Source organism: Podarcis raffonei, chromosome 5, assembly GCF_027172205.1.
Source record: "Podarcis raffonei isolate rPodRaf1 chromosome 5, rPodRaf1.pri, whole genome shotgun sequence".
In the NCBI taxonomy this organism is placed as follows: domain Eukaryota; kingdom Metazoa; phylum Chordata; class Lepidosauria; order Squamata; family Lacertidae; genus Podarcis; species Podarcis raffonei.
The window spans coordinates 15,555,336-15,573,448 of NC_070606.1; the positions used below are offsets into that span (position 1 = coordinate 15,555,336).

Below are 18,113 nucleotides of genomic sequence, written 5' to 3' on the forward strand. Positions count from 1 at the left end.
CATTTTCTTTGATTTGCTGAAAACCTAAAATTCCTCCTGTTTGCCCAGTGTGGTTTTTCTGCACACTTAGTAAGCACACCCACTGACGCAATGCTCCTCTGTCATTGTCGACCTTTGCCAGGTCTTTATTCTCCATAAGGTACTGAATGGCCACTCGGTTCGCGGCTGAGCAGCAGAAACGAGCAGAACTTTTTTTGTGGTGGGGTGAAAGATTTCTGCCTCTTTTACTTGGTCTGCTATGTTCAGCTCTTCTAATTGTTCTTGGCTGAGTTCCTTCTCCTTTCTCATGGTGTATTTTGCATTGATTTACTGGATTGATTTATTCACATGTGCCCATCCAATTTGAACTCGCAATATAAACGCTAGCAGCCCGCTAGTAAGACGCACATTGGCTCTGACAGAAGAAGGAGCGAGTGAGTCTTCCAAAGCTACCAGGAAGTCTCCTATTCGGATGCGAGTGATCAGTCTGCATTTCTAAGTCTATGCGCAGTGATGCTAATCTGGACCACATCCTCCTCCTCCTCCCGCTTTGGGATGAAGGAGGATTCGGAACCACGTGATTCTTTCAACATCTCTACGCGGGAGCGGGCGGAGGAGGCGCGCAGGTCGCCCGGCGGACGGACAGACAGACAGACAGACAGACCTACAGGCAGGCACGCCCCTAGTGAGTGTTACCAGAAGCCCTTTGCTTTAGCTGCTTGTCGTTTTTGCGCCGCCTCCTGAGCATGTGCAGAGTGCATTCACCCTCCGGCGGAGTCCCCTGCTGCTCTCGCGGCAGCGTCGGTGCCGGGTCTGTTTTGCGCCCTAGGCGAAGCTAAATACTTGCGCGCGCGCGCACCCAAAACGCCCCCCTCCCCTGCTAACTTCGATTTTCAAAAGCCTTACAGGGTGGGGGGGGGGGCGGAATGAAAACTTGAAGCTGCAAAGTTTATTTTAAATGGCAAGAAAAAGCAGCGCCTCGATCTTAAATTGCCTTTCTCAAGCGCGAAAGAAAACTAGTTTGCCTAAAACTGCGCCCCTTGAAGGCCAGTGCCTAATTGGCCTAATGATGGCACCCTAATGATGGCCTCTCCTATCCTGCCTGGGCGAAGGATGCTCAGAGGCTGCTTAGACACCCTTTCCAAATTAATAATAATAATAATAATAATAATAATAATAATAATAATAAATTTTATTTATATCCCGCCCTCCCCAGCCGAAGCCGGGCTCAGGGCGGCTAACAACAATAAAACAGTACAAAAGTACAACACAAACAACACTCTAAAATCATTCATTATAAAATTAATTAAATTCAAGCCACTGGCCACCATTGGGCCAGAGCTCCGCGAAGATTGCCGTGGGAGGGAGTCAGGCTGTGCCCTGGCCAAAGGCCTGGTGGAACAGCTCTGTCTTGCAGGCCCTGCGGAAAGATGTCAAGTCCCGCAGGGCCCTAGTCTCTTGTGACAGAGCGTTCCACCAGATTGGAGCCACAACCGAAAAAGCCCTGGCTCTAGTTGATGCCAGCCTAACTTCTCTGTGGCCTGGGACCTTCAATATGTTTTTATTTGAAGACCGTAAGTTTCTCTGTGGGGCATACCAGGAGAGGCGGTCCCGTAGGTACGAGGGTCCTAGGCCATATAGGGCTTTAAAGGTTAAAACCAGCACCTTAAACCTGATCCTGTACTCCACCGGGAGCCAGTGCAGTTGATATAGCACACACATCTCTTTGGTGTTACAAATTACAAATTATTACAAAAGCACACACATCTCTTTGGTGGTTATTAATATTATGATAATTATTTGTGTGTGTGTGCTTTTGCAACAGACTGCAGAAATATCCAGCTTCTTTATGGTCCTGCTGTCCTTCATATTTGTAAATTGTTCCTTTTTTAGTTCCTTTTCACGGCAGCCTGACATGCAGAAACTGAGTTGGTGACAACCTTTCTCTCCACCCCCCCCCACCCCGCCCCCATGACTTCACTGCCATGCTAGGGAAAGTATTCTATGGCACTCTTTACAACGCAGGACACAAAATCCTTCTTACCGTTGTGGTACTTGCACATATGTACACCTGGTTTTAGTTAAATGACGTTCATTTGTATCAATGCGCTTACTCCCCCGGTACTCCTTCCTTTCCATTGGATATACCGGGTACTTGACGCCGTGCGCCAAGACAGATCATTGTCGTTATTCCGGAACATCTGGAACGCAAATGATTACGTACGGAGCCTTTGACAGCTTTAATCACATCATCCCGATACGAGCACAGCAAAAACAAATGCTTGAATGTGCTATTCCTACCTCGCAGTTCTGTCCCTGAAACATTTTCATCTATAGCTAAATAAATTGCAGGTGGGACTGAGTCTCCAGGGCGGAGGGGGTTTATGTAATGTTTACCTGATGAAAATCACACACCAAGTACTATTGGTGTCCGTAGTGGGGGTGAGGGGGGTGCTTTTCAACAGGAGACTGGGAAAGGATTGTATTCCTAGACACACATGTACAGTGGTACCTCAGGTTAAGTACTTAATTCGTTCCGGAGGTCCATACTTAACCTGAAACTGTTCTTAACCTGAAGCACCACTTTAGCTAATGGGGCCTCCTGCTGCTGCCGTGCCACCGGAGCACAATTTCTGTTCTCATCCTGAAGCAAAGTTCTTAACCTGAAGCACTATTTCTGGGTTAGCGGAGTCTGTAACCTGAAGCATATGTAACCTGAAGCGTATGTAACCTGAGGTACCACTGTATACCTGAAGAAGCGTCTCTACCCCCATCGTTCAGCCCAGACACTGAGGTCCAGCTCCGAGGGCCTTCTGGCAGTTCCCTCACTCCGAGAAGTAAGGTTACAGGGAACCAGGCAGAGGGCCTTCTCAGTATTCGCACCCGCCCTGTGGAATGCCCTCCCATCACATGTCAAGGAAATAAACAACTATCTGACTTTTAGAAGACATCTGAAAGCAGCCCTATTTAGGGAAGTTTTTAATGTTTGATGTTTTATCGTGTTTTTAATATTCTGCTGGGAGCTGCCCAGAGTGGCTGAGGAAACCCAGCCAGATGGGTGAGGTAGAAAGAATAAATTATTATTATCATTGCATGCAGTGGGGCATGATCCTGATCATGACTCCTGGTGGCTTAAGAGAGAAAGCCCACCTGGTATGCTAAATGCACTCGTGCATTGAGCATGCAGAATTTGGCTCTAAGCTGAGTTCTTGGCTGGAATATTCCACTTCTCCTTCTCCTGAGGCTGTGGCTCAAAATCAGTAGCTTCCCTAGGGAAGAACTGCTGGGGCCTGTGATCTTTCTTGGCACATTTAGATTTGGGGAATACTTGCATTTGCTGGGAAATGCCTGCATCCACTCAGTACAGTACAAAATCACCTGAGCGGTGCCTTGATCTGGCAGAGGGAGCACGTCTCGTATTTTGGCTTGCAAATTCAGCATTACACATTGGAGCTTGTGTCAGTTTGCACTTTGAAATTGTGTGCGTGTGTGTGTTTTCTCTTCCGCAGCACCCACTCCTCAAAGGAAATGCAGCCAGAGAGAATAATCCAAGATAGTTTGTCAGTCTTCATCCAGAATCATATCCCGGGTGCTGACTTGAGGTATGTTTTATCTCACTTTGGGTCTAGGACAGCCATACAGAAGCGTGTCCTGTTTTCCATGTGGAATCACTGTGTGGATTTTCATTAGCGGTGTGTCGCAACTGCGTTACAGAGTGGGCTGGCATCTACTAGCCTTTGTGTCCCTGGGACCCCTTTGGTGATATTTTAGTTCCAAATCCAGTTCCTAAACTGAAACTGCATGGAGCGGCCTTCACGGTGCCTGTTGTCCAACTGTAGGGCTTCCTTCTTCTGAAACCACAAACTTTACATAATGACTATTTTTAGTTACTGTACTGGAGCAAAGCCAAAATTGGCTTGCTGTAGCACTGGGGGGGTTCGATATGTTTTGTTTTTGTAGAAAATTAGAGTGATGGAGTGTATAATTTTAACAAGTTGTTATGGTTGAGTAAGCTGGATGTGTAAACAAATTAATTTATGGATGCAACCTCCTTTTCTCTCCTTTCCTTTTCCCCCTTTCCTCTGAATGCTTTTTAAAGAGGGTCTTATTCGCAGTATTAGAATGGTGTCATGGCATATTGGTTCTCCTACTTCCATAGGTACTCCTCAGTCTTTATTTAGCTGTACTCATAGATGTCAGATGACATGATATCATCATTAATGGTGAATGTAACATTTAATTAATAATTTGTTAATTGCTATGAGTGCCTACAGTAGAAAAATAATTGCATAATTGTTAAATGTCTCGTGGGAGAAGCTTAAGTGTCAAAATAATTATCTGCTCCCCTCTCTATTCTTCACCAGTAAGCTTTCCTTCTGTCTATAGCTTACCTGGCACTCTGGACTTCAGGAAAGGTCAGACTCTTTCCTTTAAAAAACGAAAAATCATAATTTTATAGACACACAAATTATGGTAAACCCAGTATTTTACATAAGCAGTGTAACTGTACATTTCTGAGCCAACCTTCATGTGGAAATAGTATCCCTCAGCTTCCATTTCTATGAACTGTAAATAATCATTGATGTGGATATTTTAAATAGTTATTTTTAAAATGTCCATTATTGGGACAGCAGAGTAGGGGAGCAGGCAGCAAATGTTGAATTATTCTAGAGGCTGAAGAGATTGTTGAAGATGGATTTCCAGTTTTAATTTCTGGCTTTGCCTTTGAATCAAAGGTTTTCTTAAAAAATAAAAAAATACGTTCCTGGCTGCAGCAAAAGCTTTTCCATAGGGACTTAATAGGCTGCCTCATAGGATTAGTCAATCTTGCTCAGTATTGTCTATGCCAGGATTTTACAAACTTGGGTTTCCTGCCGTTTTTGGACTCCAAATCCCATCATCCATGACCACTGGTCCAGCTAGCTACAGGTGATGGGAGTTGTGGTTCAAAAACAGCTGGAGGCCCAGCTTTGGGAAACCTTGGTCTACGCTGTCTCAGGCAGGTTTCGTTCTCGGTCCTCTCTGGAGATACCTGGCCGATGGTGAAGAATTTAGAGCAGGGCTGGGAGATCTGTAGCCCTCCAGATATTGTTGCAATTCAGCTCCCATCATCCCTCACATTTGGCCAATCTGACTAGGGTGGAAAGAAAACTGCACAGTGCTTATTGAATAGTGACTTAACAAAGCACATTGCTCACAAGATTCAAAATGTTTGGGTCGCTGCAACAACATAGCAAAAAGGAGCGCCAATATTTTTTATTGTTCCGTTCATGGCTTTTTAACATAAACATGTTTTATAAAGCTGATTGGGGAAGAAATCTAAATGAAACATTAACTGCAGTTCCCCTTAAGGAATCAGGTGGCTTTTATCCAACAGGGTGTGATAAGCAAATGGAACTTGTCGGGTTTCTATAATCTTTTTGCTTTCCTTTCCTTTCCCCACCCCAGTGGTCTGGATGACATTGTTTTCTCCTACATGGCAAGCGTCCTGGAAGGGCTTGGGTCCCATGAGTCGTTTGAAGAGAATTTTGACATGGACACCTTTATGGAAATGATGGGAGCGTACGTCCCTGGCTTTGCGGAAATCAACAGGTAAATGTTATTGCTTTTAAAAGATGTGATCACACCTGGGGCTGGACCAACTGAGCTCAGTGAGTGAGCTCTTCTGATATGTGCTGCCTAGTGGAAAGATCACGAGGCTCCAAAAATAACAGATTGGCAAATCAAATTACAGGAATTGGTGGAGACGGCTCAGCTGACTAGTAAACTCAGAGGAAACTCAAACCAAAAATTTGCGGGAAAATGGGATGGTTATAGAAGATATGTTCAAAAATACAATAATAGTTTTGACTCCGTGCTAGCATTCAAGTGATAAAGGAACTAAAAGGAGGTGGACAACAATTAAGGATTTATTATGTTTTCAGAATGTTTTAGAAAAATTATATAGAAAGGTTTATTGTTTTGTGTACATTCAAATGTAAGATAAAAGATATGCAAAGGGACTTGACAGGAAGTCAAAGTTGAGGAAAAGATTTTGGAAGATAAAAGGGGGGAAATATTTTCCTTCATTATTATCATTTTGTGTGCGGGTGTCTGCACATATGTGTGTTGTTGTATGCAATGTTTGGGAGGAAATAAGACGGTAAATAACAAATAACAAACTAAATATTGATGTATGTAATTTTTATTTCTTAATTATATTTAGTGGTAGTATGGCTGTATTGTTTTTTGTAACATAAAATCATTCAATAAAAATTATTTTTTTAAAAAAAAGATATGTGCTGCCTAGGCCATACCTGTCAGAGTCTTGCTCTCCTGTTGTCAACATTTGGATCTCCTTCTGCTCGTATTTGCTAGATTTCAGTGGTGGAGAATTTCGGCTTATTAATTTTACAGCAAGTGTCAATCTTTTGTTTCCAACTTTGTCCCCAGTTAATTTGGAGACAAATTAGATAATAGGCAGGTCGTCCCTACAAAAGTCTCCTGCTTTCAAGTTTCTGAACTTGTGTTCTAACTTTTGGGGGTGAGGTTACTGAACTTCCTTTTTTAAAAAAATCATTTTTATTTGATTTTACAGATACAAATTTATAACATCCAAATGCATGTCCATATAGAGAGATTACTCTGAATCTCAAGACTTTCACCCCATCCCTTCTATGGGTCGTATTGTCAACATTTACAGCTGCATATTCCATATTCTAGATTTTAAATCAATCCATATTATCCATGGTATTTGTTACAAACAAGTTGGTTTCAAATCCTGCTAATGTTTCCATCTTCTTGCAGTGGTCTCCTATATAAGTTATAATTTTCCCCCATTTTTAAAAAGTTTTTGTCCTCTTGGTTCCTGAGTTTTCCAGTCAGCTTTGCCATTTTAGCGTAGTCCATCAGTTTAGCTTGCCATTCCTCTCTAGTAGGGACTTTGTCTTCTTTCCATCAGGAATTACTGAACTTCCATGCCTTATGAACTCATGTCTTAATGGGAGGTCTCACGTAATACAGTCATCGTCATATAGTCCGTCTAGGTTTTCCCAGCGCTACTTCAGTCCTGCAGATTTCAAACAGTGGGGTCTGAACAAAGCATTTTGACTGAAGTTATTCAGAATGATCATGTGGCTGCAAATTATATTGGTCTGCATGCCTTTGCCATTTTGGAATGTTTGGCGATGAATAGAGTCTCCTTGGCGTTTGCTCTCCTTACCTGTGTCTCCGCTTGTGGCAATCACACAGGGTCCCCGGACATTTGACAGTCTATTGATCCCTGTGCCACCACTGTGCTCGCTTCCCCGCTGCCACCAACCTGTTACTCTCGGGTACACACTGAGTCCAGACAGTTGTTAACATTAAACCAAATAAACAAGTTTATTTATAAGCATTAACAAGTTTATGGTTTCCCTTCACGGCCTAGGACCCTCATACCTATGGGACTGCCTCTCCCGGTATGCCCCACGGAGGACCTTAAGGTCCCTATATAGCAACACCCTAGAGGTCCCGGGCCCTAAGGAAGTTAGATTAGCCTCAACCAGTGCCAGGGCCTTTTCAACACTGGCCCCAGCCTGGTGGAACGCTCTGCCTCATGAGACCAGGGCCCTGCAGGATCTGATTTCTTTCCGCAGGGCCTGTAAGACAGAGGTGTTCCACCTGGCCTTTGGCTTGGAGCCAATTTGATTCCCTCCCTCTCTTTCTTTTTCCTTTTTCCTCCTGTGAAGAGGCTGCATCCTAATGTTTTAATGTTGTATCTTAATCTTTTAAATTGTATTTTAATCAACTTGTTTTTATTACTGGTTGTTAGCCGCCCTGAGCCCGGTCTTGGCTGGGGAGGGTGGGGTATAAATAAATTGTTGTTGTTGTTGTTGTTGTTTACCAGCCTATACCTTCCTAATACCTTCTGACTGATTATCTCAACTGTTTGACTGACTCCTCTTAACAGATTCTCTCACATCAGACTAGCCCAACCCACAGATTTATCCTCCCTCTCTCTTCTCTAACTCCAGACTGACTTCTTAACAACTCTAACTCTAACTCCTCCCCTTGGGTTCCTATAGGTTAGTCATTTTACAATTAGTTAACCCTTTTCTTATGAGCCCAGTATGATGTCACACGGGACGCGGGTGGCGCTGTGGGTAAAAGCCTCAGCGCCTAGGGCTTGCCGATCGAAAGGTCGGCGGTTCGAATCCCCGCGGCGGGGTGCGCTCCCATCGCTCGATTCCAGCGCCTGCCAACCTAGCAGTTTGAAAGCACCCCTGGGTGCAAGTAGATAAATAGGGACCACTTACTAGCGGGAAGGTAAACGGCGTTTCCGTGTGCGGCTCTGGCTCGCCAGAGCAGCGATGTCACGCTGGCCACGTGACCCGGAAGTGTCTCCGGACAGCGCTGGCCCCTGGCCTCTTGAGTGAGATGGGCGCACAACCCTAGAGTCTGTCAAGACTGGCCCGTACGGGCAGGGGTACCTTTACCTTTTTTATGATGTCACACACCTAGGAGGCAAACGCCACACCACTAAACAGGATACTTCGATGGGAGAGGAAATTTCCCAGTTTCTCCTCAATCAGGTCTCTGCCAATAACGCGCTGTCCTTTTCTTGCAGTAGCAACGTTTGTGAAATGATGGTTTCTCTCTCAGAAAGGCTCCATGAAGCCCGCAGTAAACGTAAGTCATGTGATGAGCACCCGGGTGACAGGCAGTGTTGTCTGGCTAAAGGTGTTGTCCAAGAAGCTAACTGGAATACAAGCTTGTAGCACACTGAATAAGAGGAGGTAGAATTAAGATACATCAAGGTATTGGATACCACACATAATTTCTTAGTATAAAGTGATTTTGGGTGGGTGGGAAGACACCGGGCCTGGCCCTTGAGGAATACAAAAACACCAGCACAGCTGGCATTTTGCCACCCATTTTGAATCTTTTTTGGGTTGTGAGTCGCTTTGAGTTGCCTTGGGCAAGAGAAAGCGACCAACAAATTCAGTGAATGATAATAATTAATAATATTTAGCTTGACCTTTTAATACTTGATTACTATATTAAAGTTGTATTTAATATATGGTGCTTAGGGTGGGGGGCAGGTAATAAATCAAACTTACAAATGATGGTAACTGGAGATGTCAAGAGTTGAACTAGCTTTAAGAACAGTTTCAGGTTAAGAATGGACCTCCAGAACATATTAAGATCTTAACCCAAGGTACCACTGTAATAGTGCCAGAAGAGACAAGCCAGTGTCTTCACGGTGAAACATGACACTGGATATATGAAAACACTTGTGTAGAGTTCTGTGCCGCCAACTTCTCATTTAAGCCAGGCTACCTCGCCCATATGTGCAGCTTTAAAATGTGAGAGGTCCACGGTCCATTTTGACATCATTTAGATATGCTATGCTATAAAAACAGTGTGTCTAGTATAAATACAAAACTGCCTAGGCAGTGTTTCACATGGCATGCTAAGATGTATAAGACTGAAGCAGATAAGTGCTGGAGATGCAATGAGGTAAAGGGTATGTTCTTTCTTATGTGGTGGACCTGTAAAAGACTACTGGGAAATCATTTATAATAAATTGAAAAAGATGTTTAAAAGCACTTTTAAAAAAAAAAAAACCGAGTCCTTTCTGTTGGGGATAATTCCCAGGTGTCAAAAAAGTTATTTATTTATGCCACTACTGCAGCCCGTGTTTTGTTATCCCAAAAAGGGAAAAGGTCCCAACCAAAGAAGAATGGCAACTGAAACTGATAGAATATGCATAGCTTGTGGATGTAACTTATAGAATAAGAGAACAAGAGGAACATACTTTAAAAGAAGATAGGAAAACATATATTGAATATATGGGGGGGTATTGTGTATGTTTGAAAATGTTGGTAGCATTAAGATAAACAGTGTAAATAAGTTTTGATGGATGCAATAATGGAATACTGAATGGTTTAGTTGATATAAAATATGCAGGGATTTATGTTATGCAAAAGGAACCATGGAAAAAGAAGACAGGAAGTCACTGATATTTTAAGGTGGTTTAAATGAATATTTTATACAGTGGTACCTCTGGTTATGTACTTAATTTGTTCCGGAGGTCCGTCCTTAACCTGAAACTGTTCTTAACCTGAAGCACCACTTTAGCTAATGGGGCCTCCCGCTGCTGCTGTGCCATTTCTGTTCTCATCCTGAAGCAAAGTTCTTAACCCGAGGTATTATTTCTGGGTTAGCGGAGTCTGTAACCTGAAGCGTCTGTAACCTGAGGTACCACTGTGTGGTAAAACAGAAAATTTAATAAAAATAAATAATAAAGCGGTACAAATTGTCTTGTTCTCTTTGAGTGGCAGGTAGATGGGTCTGCTAGGGTCTTTTGTGTCTAAAGGTGTTGTGCATCTTCCAGAATACACCATGCAGAGCAGGAGCCATGTAAAATCTGAAGCAACGGCCCATGTTCGTGAAGAGGGAGCAAGTGTGTCTGAGGACAACAGGCTGTCGTGCTCCCCGGTCGAGGGAGCCCCAGCAGAGGTATGGACTGGGAGGTTCAACTTTAGTGGCCTCTTCAGCTAACTCTGGTTGGTGGATTTCTTTGTGAAATTCTTTTTTTCCTGTCCGCCGTGCCATTGCATCTGATTACATCCCTAAAAACCAAGAGGGTTTGCTTTGCAGAGTGGGGTTGCAATAAATGTGTGTTTGGTCCATTGCTAGAACATCTCGGGATTGTGGGTTCAAGCCCCAGGTTGGGCAAAATATTCCTGCATTGCAGGGGGTTGGACAAGATGACCTTTGTTGTTCCTTACAACTCTACGATTCATTCTGTTTCTTCCTTGGCTTGACCAGGAAACACATGGTGATCCAGTGGAAGTGATTCTGGAGATGTTTCCATCTTGCACGGTGAGCCAAGCCCAAAAGGCTCTAGGCATGGCCTTGGGGAACCTGGAGGAGGCAGCACAACTCATCCTAGAGGAGAAGGTGCAACTCAACACCCTGGATACAACCATACAGGTAATAGTAATAATTTTATTATTCATGCCCCACCAATTGACTGGGTTGCCTCAGCCACTCTGGGCAGCTTCCAACACATATAAAAACAAAATAAAACATTACACATCAAAAGTCTTCCCTATACAGCGCTGCCTTCAGATGTCTTCTGAAGCTTATGTACTTACTCATCTCCTTGACATCTGATGGGAGGGTGTTCCACAAGGCAGGTGCCACTACTGAGAAGGCTCTTTGCCTGGTTCCCTGCTGTAACCTCACCTCTCACAATGAGGGAAGTGCCACAAGGCCCTCAGAGCTGTACCTCAGTGTCTGGGCTGAACGATGGGGGTGAAGACACTCTTTCAGGTATACTGGGCCAAGGCCATTTAGGGCTTTAAAGGTCAGCTCCAGCACTGTAGGTCTTTCAGGACTGGTGTTATATGTTCCCAGTGGCCACTCCTACCTGCTGTGTTCTGCATTAGTTGTAGTTTCCGAGTCACCCTGTAGCCCCACGTAGAGCACATTGCAGTACAGTGATACCTCGGGTTAAGTACTTAATTCGTTTCAGATGTCCATTCTTAACCTGAAACTGTTCTTAACCTGAAGCACCACTTTAGCTAATGGGGCCTCCTGCTGCCGCCGCACCGGCAGAGCACGATTTCTGTTCTCATCCTGAAGCAAAGTTCTTAACCTGAGGTACTATTTCTGGGTTAGCGGAGTCTGTAACCTGAAATGTCTGTAACCTGAAGCGTACGTAACCCGAGGTACCACTGTAGTCCCAAGTGGGAGAGAATCTGGTATTGTCCCATAGCCATGCCATGCCAGGAAGCAGACTGGGAGAAACCAGGTCATTTTCAGCCAGGTGAAAGAGGAGTTTCTGGACCGAACTGCCAAGTATTCCACCTGTGCTGGGAATCAAAATTCAAATGGTAGCTTGTTAGAAAGTCTACGTTTCAGTACAGAAGCTGTGCGTGATTCCACTTTCTTTATCATTGGAGAATATAGGTTTCATCCATAAAACCTTTAAAATAAGAGTGGGGAACCCTTTTCAGCTCTCAAGCTGCATTCCTCCTTCCAGAGGTTGCACAGCAAGGCCACAGCAAGCAGAGTGACAGGTGCCAGTCTATGCTGCATGTCAGAGCCAGGAAAGCCAGAGGTTGCTATGCATGTGCGTATATCCATCCGGGCAAACGATGTCTTATCACATTTCAAAGGCTGTGTTGCGGCCATGCACACAAGAACAGCACGGAGCAAGACTGGAGAGGGGCATGGCCTAGGGAGGGTCCCAAGGGCCTGAGAGAGACGCCTGGGGGGCCACACTCGGCCTATGAAACAAAGGTGTCCCAGCTCTGCTTTAAAATGTTAAAGGTTTGATTAGTTCAAGATCTGTCGGTGTGTGCAGTTGGAGCCCTTCCAGCATTTCCTGTTCCTTCAGGTTGATCTTAGCCTTCCCACTCCTACAATATACCATGTCCTTTTCCTACCTCTGTGTTATGTTGTTGTTGTTGTTTAGTTGTTTAGTCGTGTCCGACTCTTCGTGACCCCATGGACCAGAGCACGCCAGGCACTCCTGTCTTCCACTGCCTCCCGCAGTTTGGTCAGACTCATGCTGGTAGCTTTGAGAACACTGTCCAACCATCTCATCCTCTGTCGTCCCCTTCTCCTTGTGCCCTCCATCTTTCCCAACATCAGGGTCTTTTCCAGGGTGTCTTCTCTTCTCATGAGGTGGCCAAAGTATTGGAGCCTCAGCTTCACGATCTGTCCTTCCAGTGAGCACTCAGGGCTGATTTCCTTCAGAATGGATAGGTTTGATCTTCTTGCAGTCCATGGGACTCTCAAGAGTCTCCTCCAACACCATAATTCAAAAGCATCAATTCTTCAGCGATCAGCCTTCTTTATGGTCCAGCTCTCACTTCCATACATCACTACTGGGAAAACCATAGCTTTTACTATACGGACCTTTGTTGGCAAGGTGATGTCTCTACCTCTGTGTTATAATCAAGCTTTAAACAGCCATGCACGTAATATATTTATTTTAGAACCTGGTGCAGGGGATGGATAGTTCTCTGATGGACCTCAAAAACTTTAGATCACACTCTTTTTTTCTTTTTCTTTTTGACAAGGCACCTTTCAGCTTTCCCTGCATAATAGCAGTTATGGAAACTGGTTGCTGGGATCATGATGCTCACAAATATCCAGTATTCTCTAAGTCTAAGCTGTATTAATACTCCCCAGGCAACAGCTGAATGCGAGTCTCACCTTCTCGTATTTCTGTTTCTGCGTTTCCTGTCCTGCTCTTTCCTTTCAGGAAGCTTCAAGATCCCAGAAGACACCCAAGCAAGGCGAATTAAAGCAATTTATCTTGGAGAAGTAAGTAACAAGCCACAAAAATCAATTCAGGAAGTGTGGTTCAAAGCGGTCGGGCTTGATTTTGGCTTTCAGTCCAGCTCTAGAAATATGTGTGTGTCACCTGTAATTGGGAAAAAGCTTCCTTGCAGTCAGCGTTGCCAGGGCTGTAGCCACCAGCAAGGGATTATATATGGGGTCTGCCCCATAAGAGACATTCCAGGCCTGTTCCCTGAATGTTCAGCTTTCCATCCGTAAAACAGTAGCAATAGTGAATTATCCCCCAGTGAATGCAGTACCCCAGGCATGGATGGTGATGTGTCAAATGCAAATACTGATTTAAATATAGGTAAAGGTAAAGGGACCCCTGACCATTAGGTCCAGTTGTGACCGACTCTGGGATTGTGGCGCTCATCTTGCTTTATTGGCCGAGGGAGCCGGCGTACAGCTTCCAGGTCATGTGGCCAGCATGACGAAGCCGCTTCTGGCGAACCAGAGCAGCGCACAGAAACATCATTTACCTTCCCGACAGAGTGGTACCTATTGATCTACTTGCACTTTGACGTGCTTTCAAACTGCTAGGTTGGCAGGAGCAGGGACTGAGCAACGGGAGCTCACCCCGTCACGGGGATTCGAACCACCAACCTTCTGATCGGCAAGTCCTAGGCTCTGTGGTTTAATCCACAGTGCCACCCGCGTCCCTATAAACACAGCATAAGTGCTAGTATTATTAGTGTACATTATTCTACTGCAGTTTAATGTCGTTCAGCAGGGGGCACAGATGCCAAGTCTCATGCTACTAAATATGACTGCTAGGTGAGACCCTGAAGCACAAGGCAACTCTGACAATTTTTGCCTTTTTCGATATGAGCTTGGGACACCAAAAATGAACATCAGTGCCAAACATCAGCTTTCACAGAACCGTATAGTTGGAAGGGACCCTGACAATCATCTAGTCCAGGGGTCAGCAAACTTTTTCAGCAGGGGGCCTGTCCACTGTCCCTCACACCTTGTGGGGGGCCAGACTATATTTTTGGGGGGGAAATGAACGAATTCCTATGCCCCACAAATAACCCAGAGATGCATTTTAAATAAAAGCACACATTCTACATATGTAAAAACACCAGGCAGGCCCCACAAATAACCCAGAGATGCATTTTAAATAAAAGGACACATTCTACACGTGTAAAAACTCGCTGATTCCTGGACCGTCTGTGGGCCGGATTGAGAAGGCGATTGGGCAGGATCCGGCCCCCGGGCCTTAGGTTGCCTACCCATGATCTAGTCCAAGCCCTTCCCCCCATAGTAGTTGTAATAATAATAATAATAATAAATTACTCATACCCCACCCATCTGGCTGGGCCTCCCCAGCCACACTCAGCGGCTTCCAACAGGATATTAAAAACACAATAAAAAATCAAACATTAAAAACTTCCCTAAACAGGCCTGCCTTCAGATGTCTTCTAAAAGTCAGACAGCTGTTTATTTCCTTGACATCTGGTGGGAGGGCGTTCCACAGGGTGGGCGCCACTGCCGCAATGCAAGAATATACAGCTGTCCCATACGGGGATTGAACCTGCAGCTTTGGCATTATCAGCACCACACTCTAACCAGATGAGCTATCCAGGCTGATTTAAATAGGTAAATTAACCAATGGATTTCAAGCAAAATCACTGTTCTAAGCATCCTGGACTGTATTAAATGGGTCTCGGTCAAGAGAAAGGAGTTGGGTGTGTTCCCAATTCCCTGTTGGGCTCTCTTTATAGTGCAAGACGCACTGTATTTCCGATATATTGAATTTCTGTGGCTGGAAAGAAAACTGAACAATGTGAGAGGATAAAACAGGTCCAGCTGTACTATCAAGAAGAAGATTACATCTCTCTCTACATTTGACCTTAGATGATCAAAATACCATATTTTTCACTCTATAAGATGCACCAGACCACAAGACGCACCTAGTTTTTGGAGGAGGAAAACAAGAAAAAAAATATTCTGAATCTCAGAAGCCAGAACAGCAAAAGGGATCGCTGCGCAGTGAAAGCAGCAATCCCTCCTGCTGTTCTGGCTTCTGGGATAGCTGCGCAGCCTGCATTCGCTCCATAAGACGCACACACATTTCCCCTTTTTAGGAGGGAAAAAGTGAGTCTTATAGGGCAAAAAATACGGTGCTTATTTCTGTACAGCAGGACCTAGTGGGGGAGACAACAGCAAAAAGGTAGAGTCACAAAGCTTTGCGGAGGCATTTTTATTTAAAAATCTATATGCTGTTTCATCTGCATCCTTACCACAGAAGAGTCAATGGAATCAGCACTACATGGCAGAACTGGCTGGTAAATTTAAGTTACCTGTGGATCGCACATATGGCTCTGCCATGTGGGAAAGGGGGTGTCATCTATATAACAAACTTTAAAACCAACAGGGTGGGAACTTTTCTCCAAAGGAAGAAGGGGAAACTTTCGACCGGCAAAGCGTTTTGCACTTTCCTAAAAGACCCAGCTCTTGAGAGGGCTTTGTGCATTTCTTGTGTGTTTTAGGTACATGATGGTAGATAACGAAGAGGATCAGAAAACACACAGACCAGCACCCCCCAAAGAGGTAAGCAACACAAACGTATGCACGCCAATAGCTGAAATAGGGGAAAGAACTTTTATAACCCAGCCTCACTGCTTTGTATCATTATTTACAGTGGTTTGAGGTCGGGCAGAAAAACTGTGGGCATCTAGCCTGGAACCAGCAAAAAGCAGACAAATGGCTTTAGAGCAGATTTGCCACTCAGAGCTAGGGGAGGTGGACAACAGCTTAAAAAGTTGCATCCACCCCCATCGCAACGTCTCTAGCACCAGACTATTGCTAGCCTCATTTTACTGTCTTTGTGTTCATTTTTAGTAAACTGCAACAGATGCCAATGTCATCGGGGCTATTTTATGTACACGCAGGACTTGGCAATAGTAGATTTCAGTAAGCATTCATCCAGGCACTGAGATCAGATAGTGCCATGCTTTTCCAGATATACAATTGCTTCAGAAAGGAATCTCTGGGACAGGCAAGTCTTGTAGGGGTCTTGCAAATAAATGGTAGGGAAAAACTATTTGCTCTGCATGAGTTCCATGAACTCAAGAGGCCAGGTTTCACATCACAGGATTTTTTTGGGGTGGGGTGGGAGGGGGCCCTATGAAAAACAAATAGTTGGAAGGGAACCCAGTCCACATAATCCAACATCCCTCAGTCTCTTCAGTTAAGTGAGATCACAAGTTAGATGTCCTCCAGAACTGTTCATAAAAGCAAATAACTTCAAGCAAAAGAATCCAATTACATCCTGCAAGCTACCCTCTTTTTATGGTGATTTGTCAGAGTGTATCACTCAAGTACTGTCCCTACCCTTCTAGAATACAGCAAGATGTATAGCTTTACATCTTAAGTTACTGTAACCCCAAAGAGGATGCCCCACTGCAATGAATTCCTATCTAAACACAGCAGCCCTTTTGGAACGAGTCCTTTACATGCAGTATAGTATTCCCCAAAGTATAACTGAAGCACATTTTCTGCACCGAAACTGAAGACACTCCGCATGAAGAGAGGCCATTTCCCTATGTATGTCACTCCTCTGAGCACACGTTTTGTTTAAACAGCAGATTCTGCTGCGTCTCTGTCTTGTAGGTCATTAAATAATGCAACCACAGCCCAATTCCCAGCAGAGGCCGTGTGTTCTGGTCTTTCAAGCTTCCAGTGAGTCATGCAAAGATGTAGCAGCCAGTCTCCACTGTGGATGGGTCATCTTGAGCTCCCAGGAGCCTTGCGTTAGTGCACTAATTTGTGCAAGAAATTAACTATTCCACCAACCAATTCACAAAGAAACAGCCCATTCAGATTGGAAAGCAACTCAGCTTCTGTTTTCGTTCTTTGCCCTTAGGCTCCCAAGAAGATGATTCGCTACATTGACAATCAGGTAGTAAGTACAAAAGGGGAACGATACAAGGATATCAAGAAGGCAGAGAGTGAAGAAATGAAGAGAACGTACATCAGTCTCAAGCCAGCCAGGAAATATAAATTCCACTAAGGGCCACTAAAGTCGCATCACATGCCTTCTGCTTGGGTACTCGTTTTAACCATTTTCTCACCATCTACCAGCCAAGAGCGAAGAAACCCTTCTGCCTATTTATCTGGGGGATGAAATTTAGAATTAGAAGTTTGTGTTTACATGCTTGAGAACTAACTCTCCGTATACAGAAGCAGGGCCTATGGTGACTATAGGAGCTGCTGCTGCTCCTTCTCCTCCTCTGTCCTTCTCCTTACAGGAGTTTACTACGCTAGTGTGCTGCTTGTGTTGTTTTATAACAAGTCATTTGAAATTTGTGCATAATGTATGATCATGTTCGCCTAACACAGTAAAGCTAGCTTCCATGACTGCTACTGAGTCAAAAAGTGTGCTTCCTTTTAGAAAGCTATTTTCCGACTGGTTTCTAAAAGATCGGCTCTAAGAATTTCACTCGTTCATCCAATTCTCACCTTTTGCTGCGAGAAGGTGAGAATCTAATAAATATCCCCCCCCTTTAACCGCATACACAGAAGAAGCTACATGCACCAGCACAGGTGTGGTCCACATTTGCCCTTAAAAGCAGGAGGGTATCTGGAGAATGCCACTCAGCACTCTGGCACCAGCACTATCTATCCTGAAGCCTTTAAGGGCACAACAGTCTGTTGCACACCTGAAGGATCTCTCCCCACTCTCTCTAGGAGGGTGAGGACTTCTCCAGCACTCAACTCAAAGCAGAAAGGAAGTCATACTAATATTGCCAGCTGTCAACCTTACTCTCCAGTTATCATAGATTCCGCCCGCCCGCCCGCCTGCCCAC

At 44.5% G+C, this 18,113-nt stretch overlaps 1 protein-coding gene across 2 annotated transcripts; it reads left to right on the top strand.

Moving 5' to 3' along the window:
• The first annotated feature begins 514 nt into the window (after positions 1–514).
• Positions 515–17,670, top strand: CUEDC2 (CUE domain containing 2). Of its 2 annotated transcripts, none has more exons than XM_053387968.1 (9): positions 515–664; positions 3,489–3,581; positions 5,428–5,571; positions 8,567–8,628; positions 10,337–10,461; positions 10,774–10,938; positions 13,223–13,284; positions 15,795–15,855; positions 17,171–17,670. In XM_053387968.1, the coding sequence occupies exons 2-9, from the start codon at positions 3,508–3,510 to the stop codon at positions 17,315–17,317; spliced, it is 840 nt and encodes a 279-aa protein (XP_053243943.1). In that variant the 5' UTR covers positions 515–664; positions 3,489–3,507; the 3' UTR covers positions 17,318–17,670. The 2 variants fall into 2 exon arrangements, with proteins under 2 accessions (XP_053243943.1, XP_053243944.1); XM_053387969.1 differs by having other exon boundaries at positions 8,570–8,628.
• The last annotated feature ends 443 nt before the right edge of the window (positions 17,671–18,113 follow it).

Bases quoted from the DNA above. Each gene is read 5' to 3' on its own strand.
- CUEDC2 (XM_053387968.1), top strand. From the start codon at position 3,508: ATGCAGCCAGAGAGAATAATCCAAGATAGTTTGTCAGTCTTCATCCAG. The intron at 10,939-13,222 runs GTAATAGTAATA...CTTTCCTTTCAG, and splicing joins CCCTGGATACAACCATACAG to GAAGCTTCAAGATCCCAGAA. The intron at 13,285-15,794 runs GTAAGTAACAAG...TGTGTGTTTTAG, and splicing joins AAGCAATTTATCTTGGAGAA to GTACATGATGGTAGATAACG.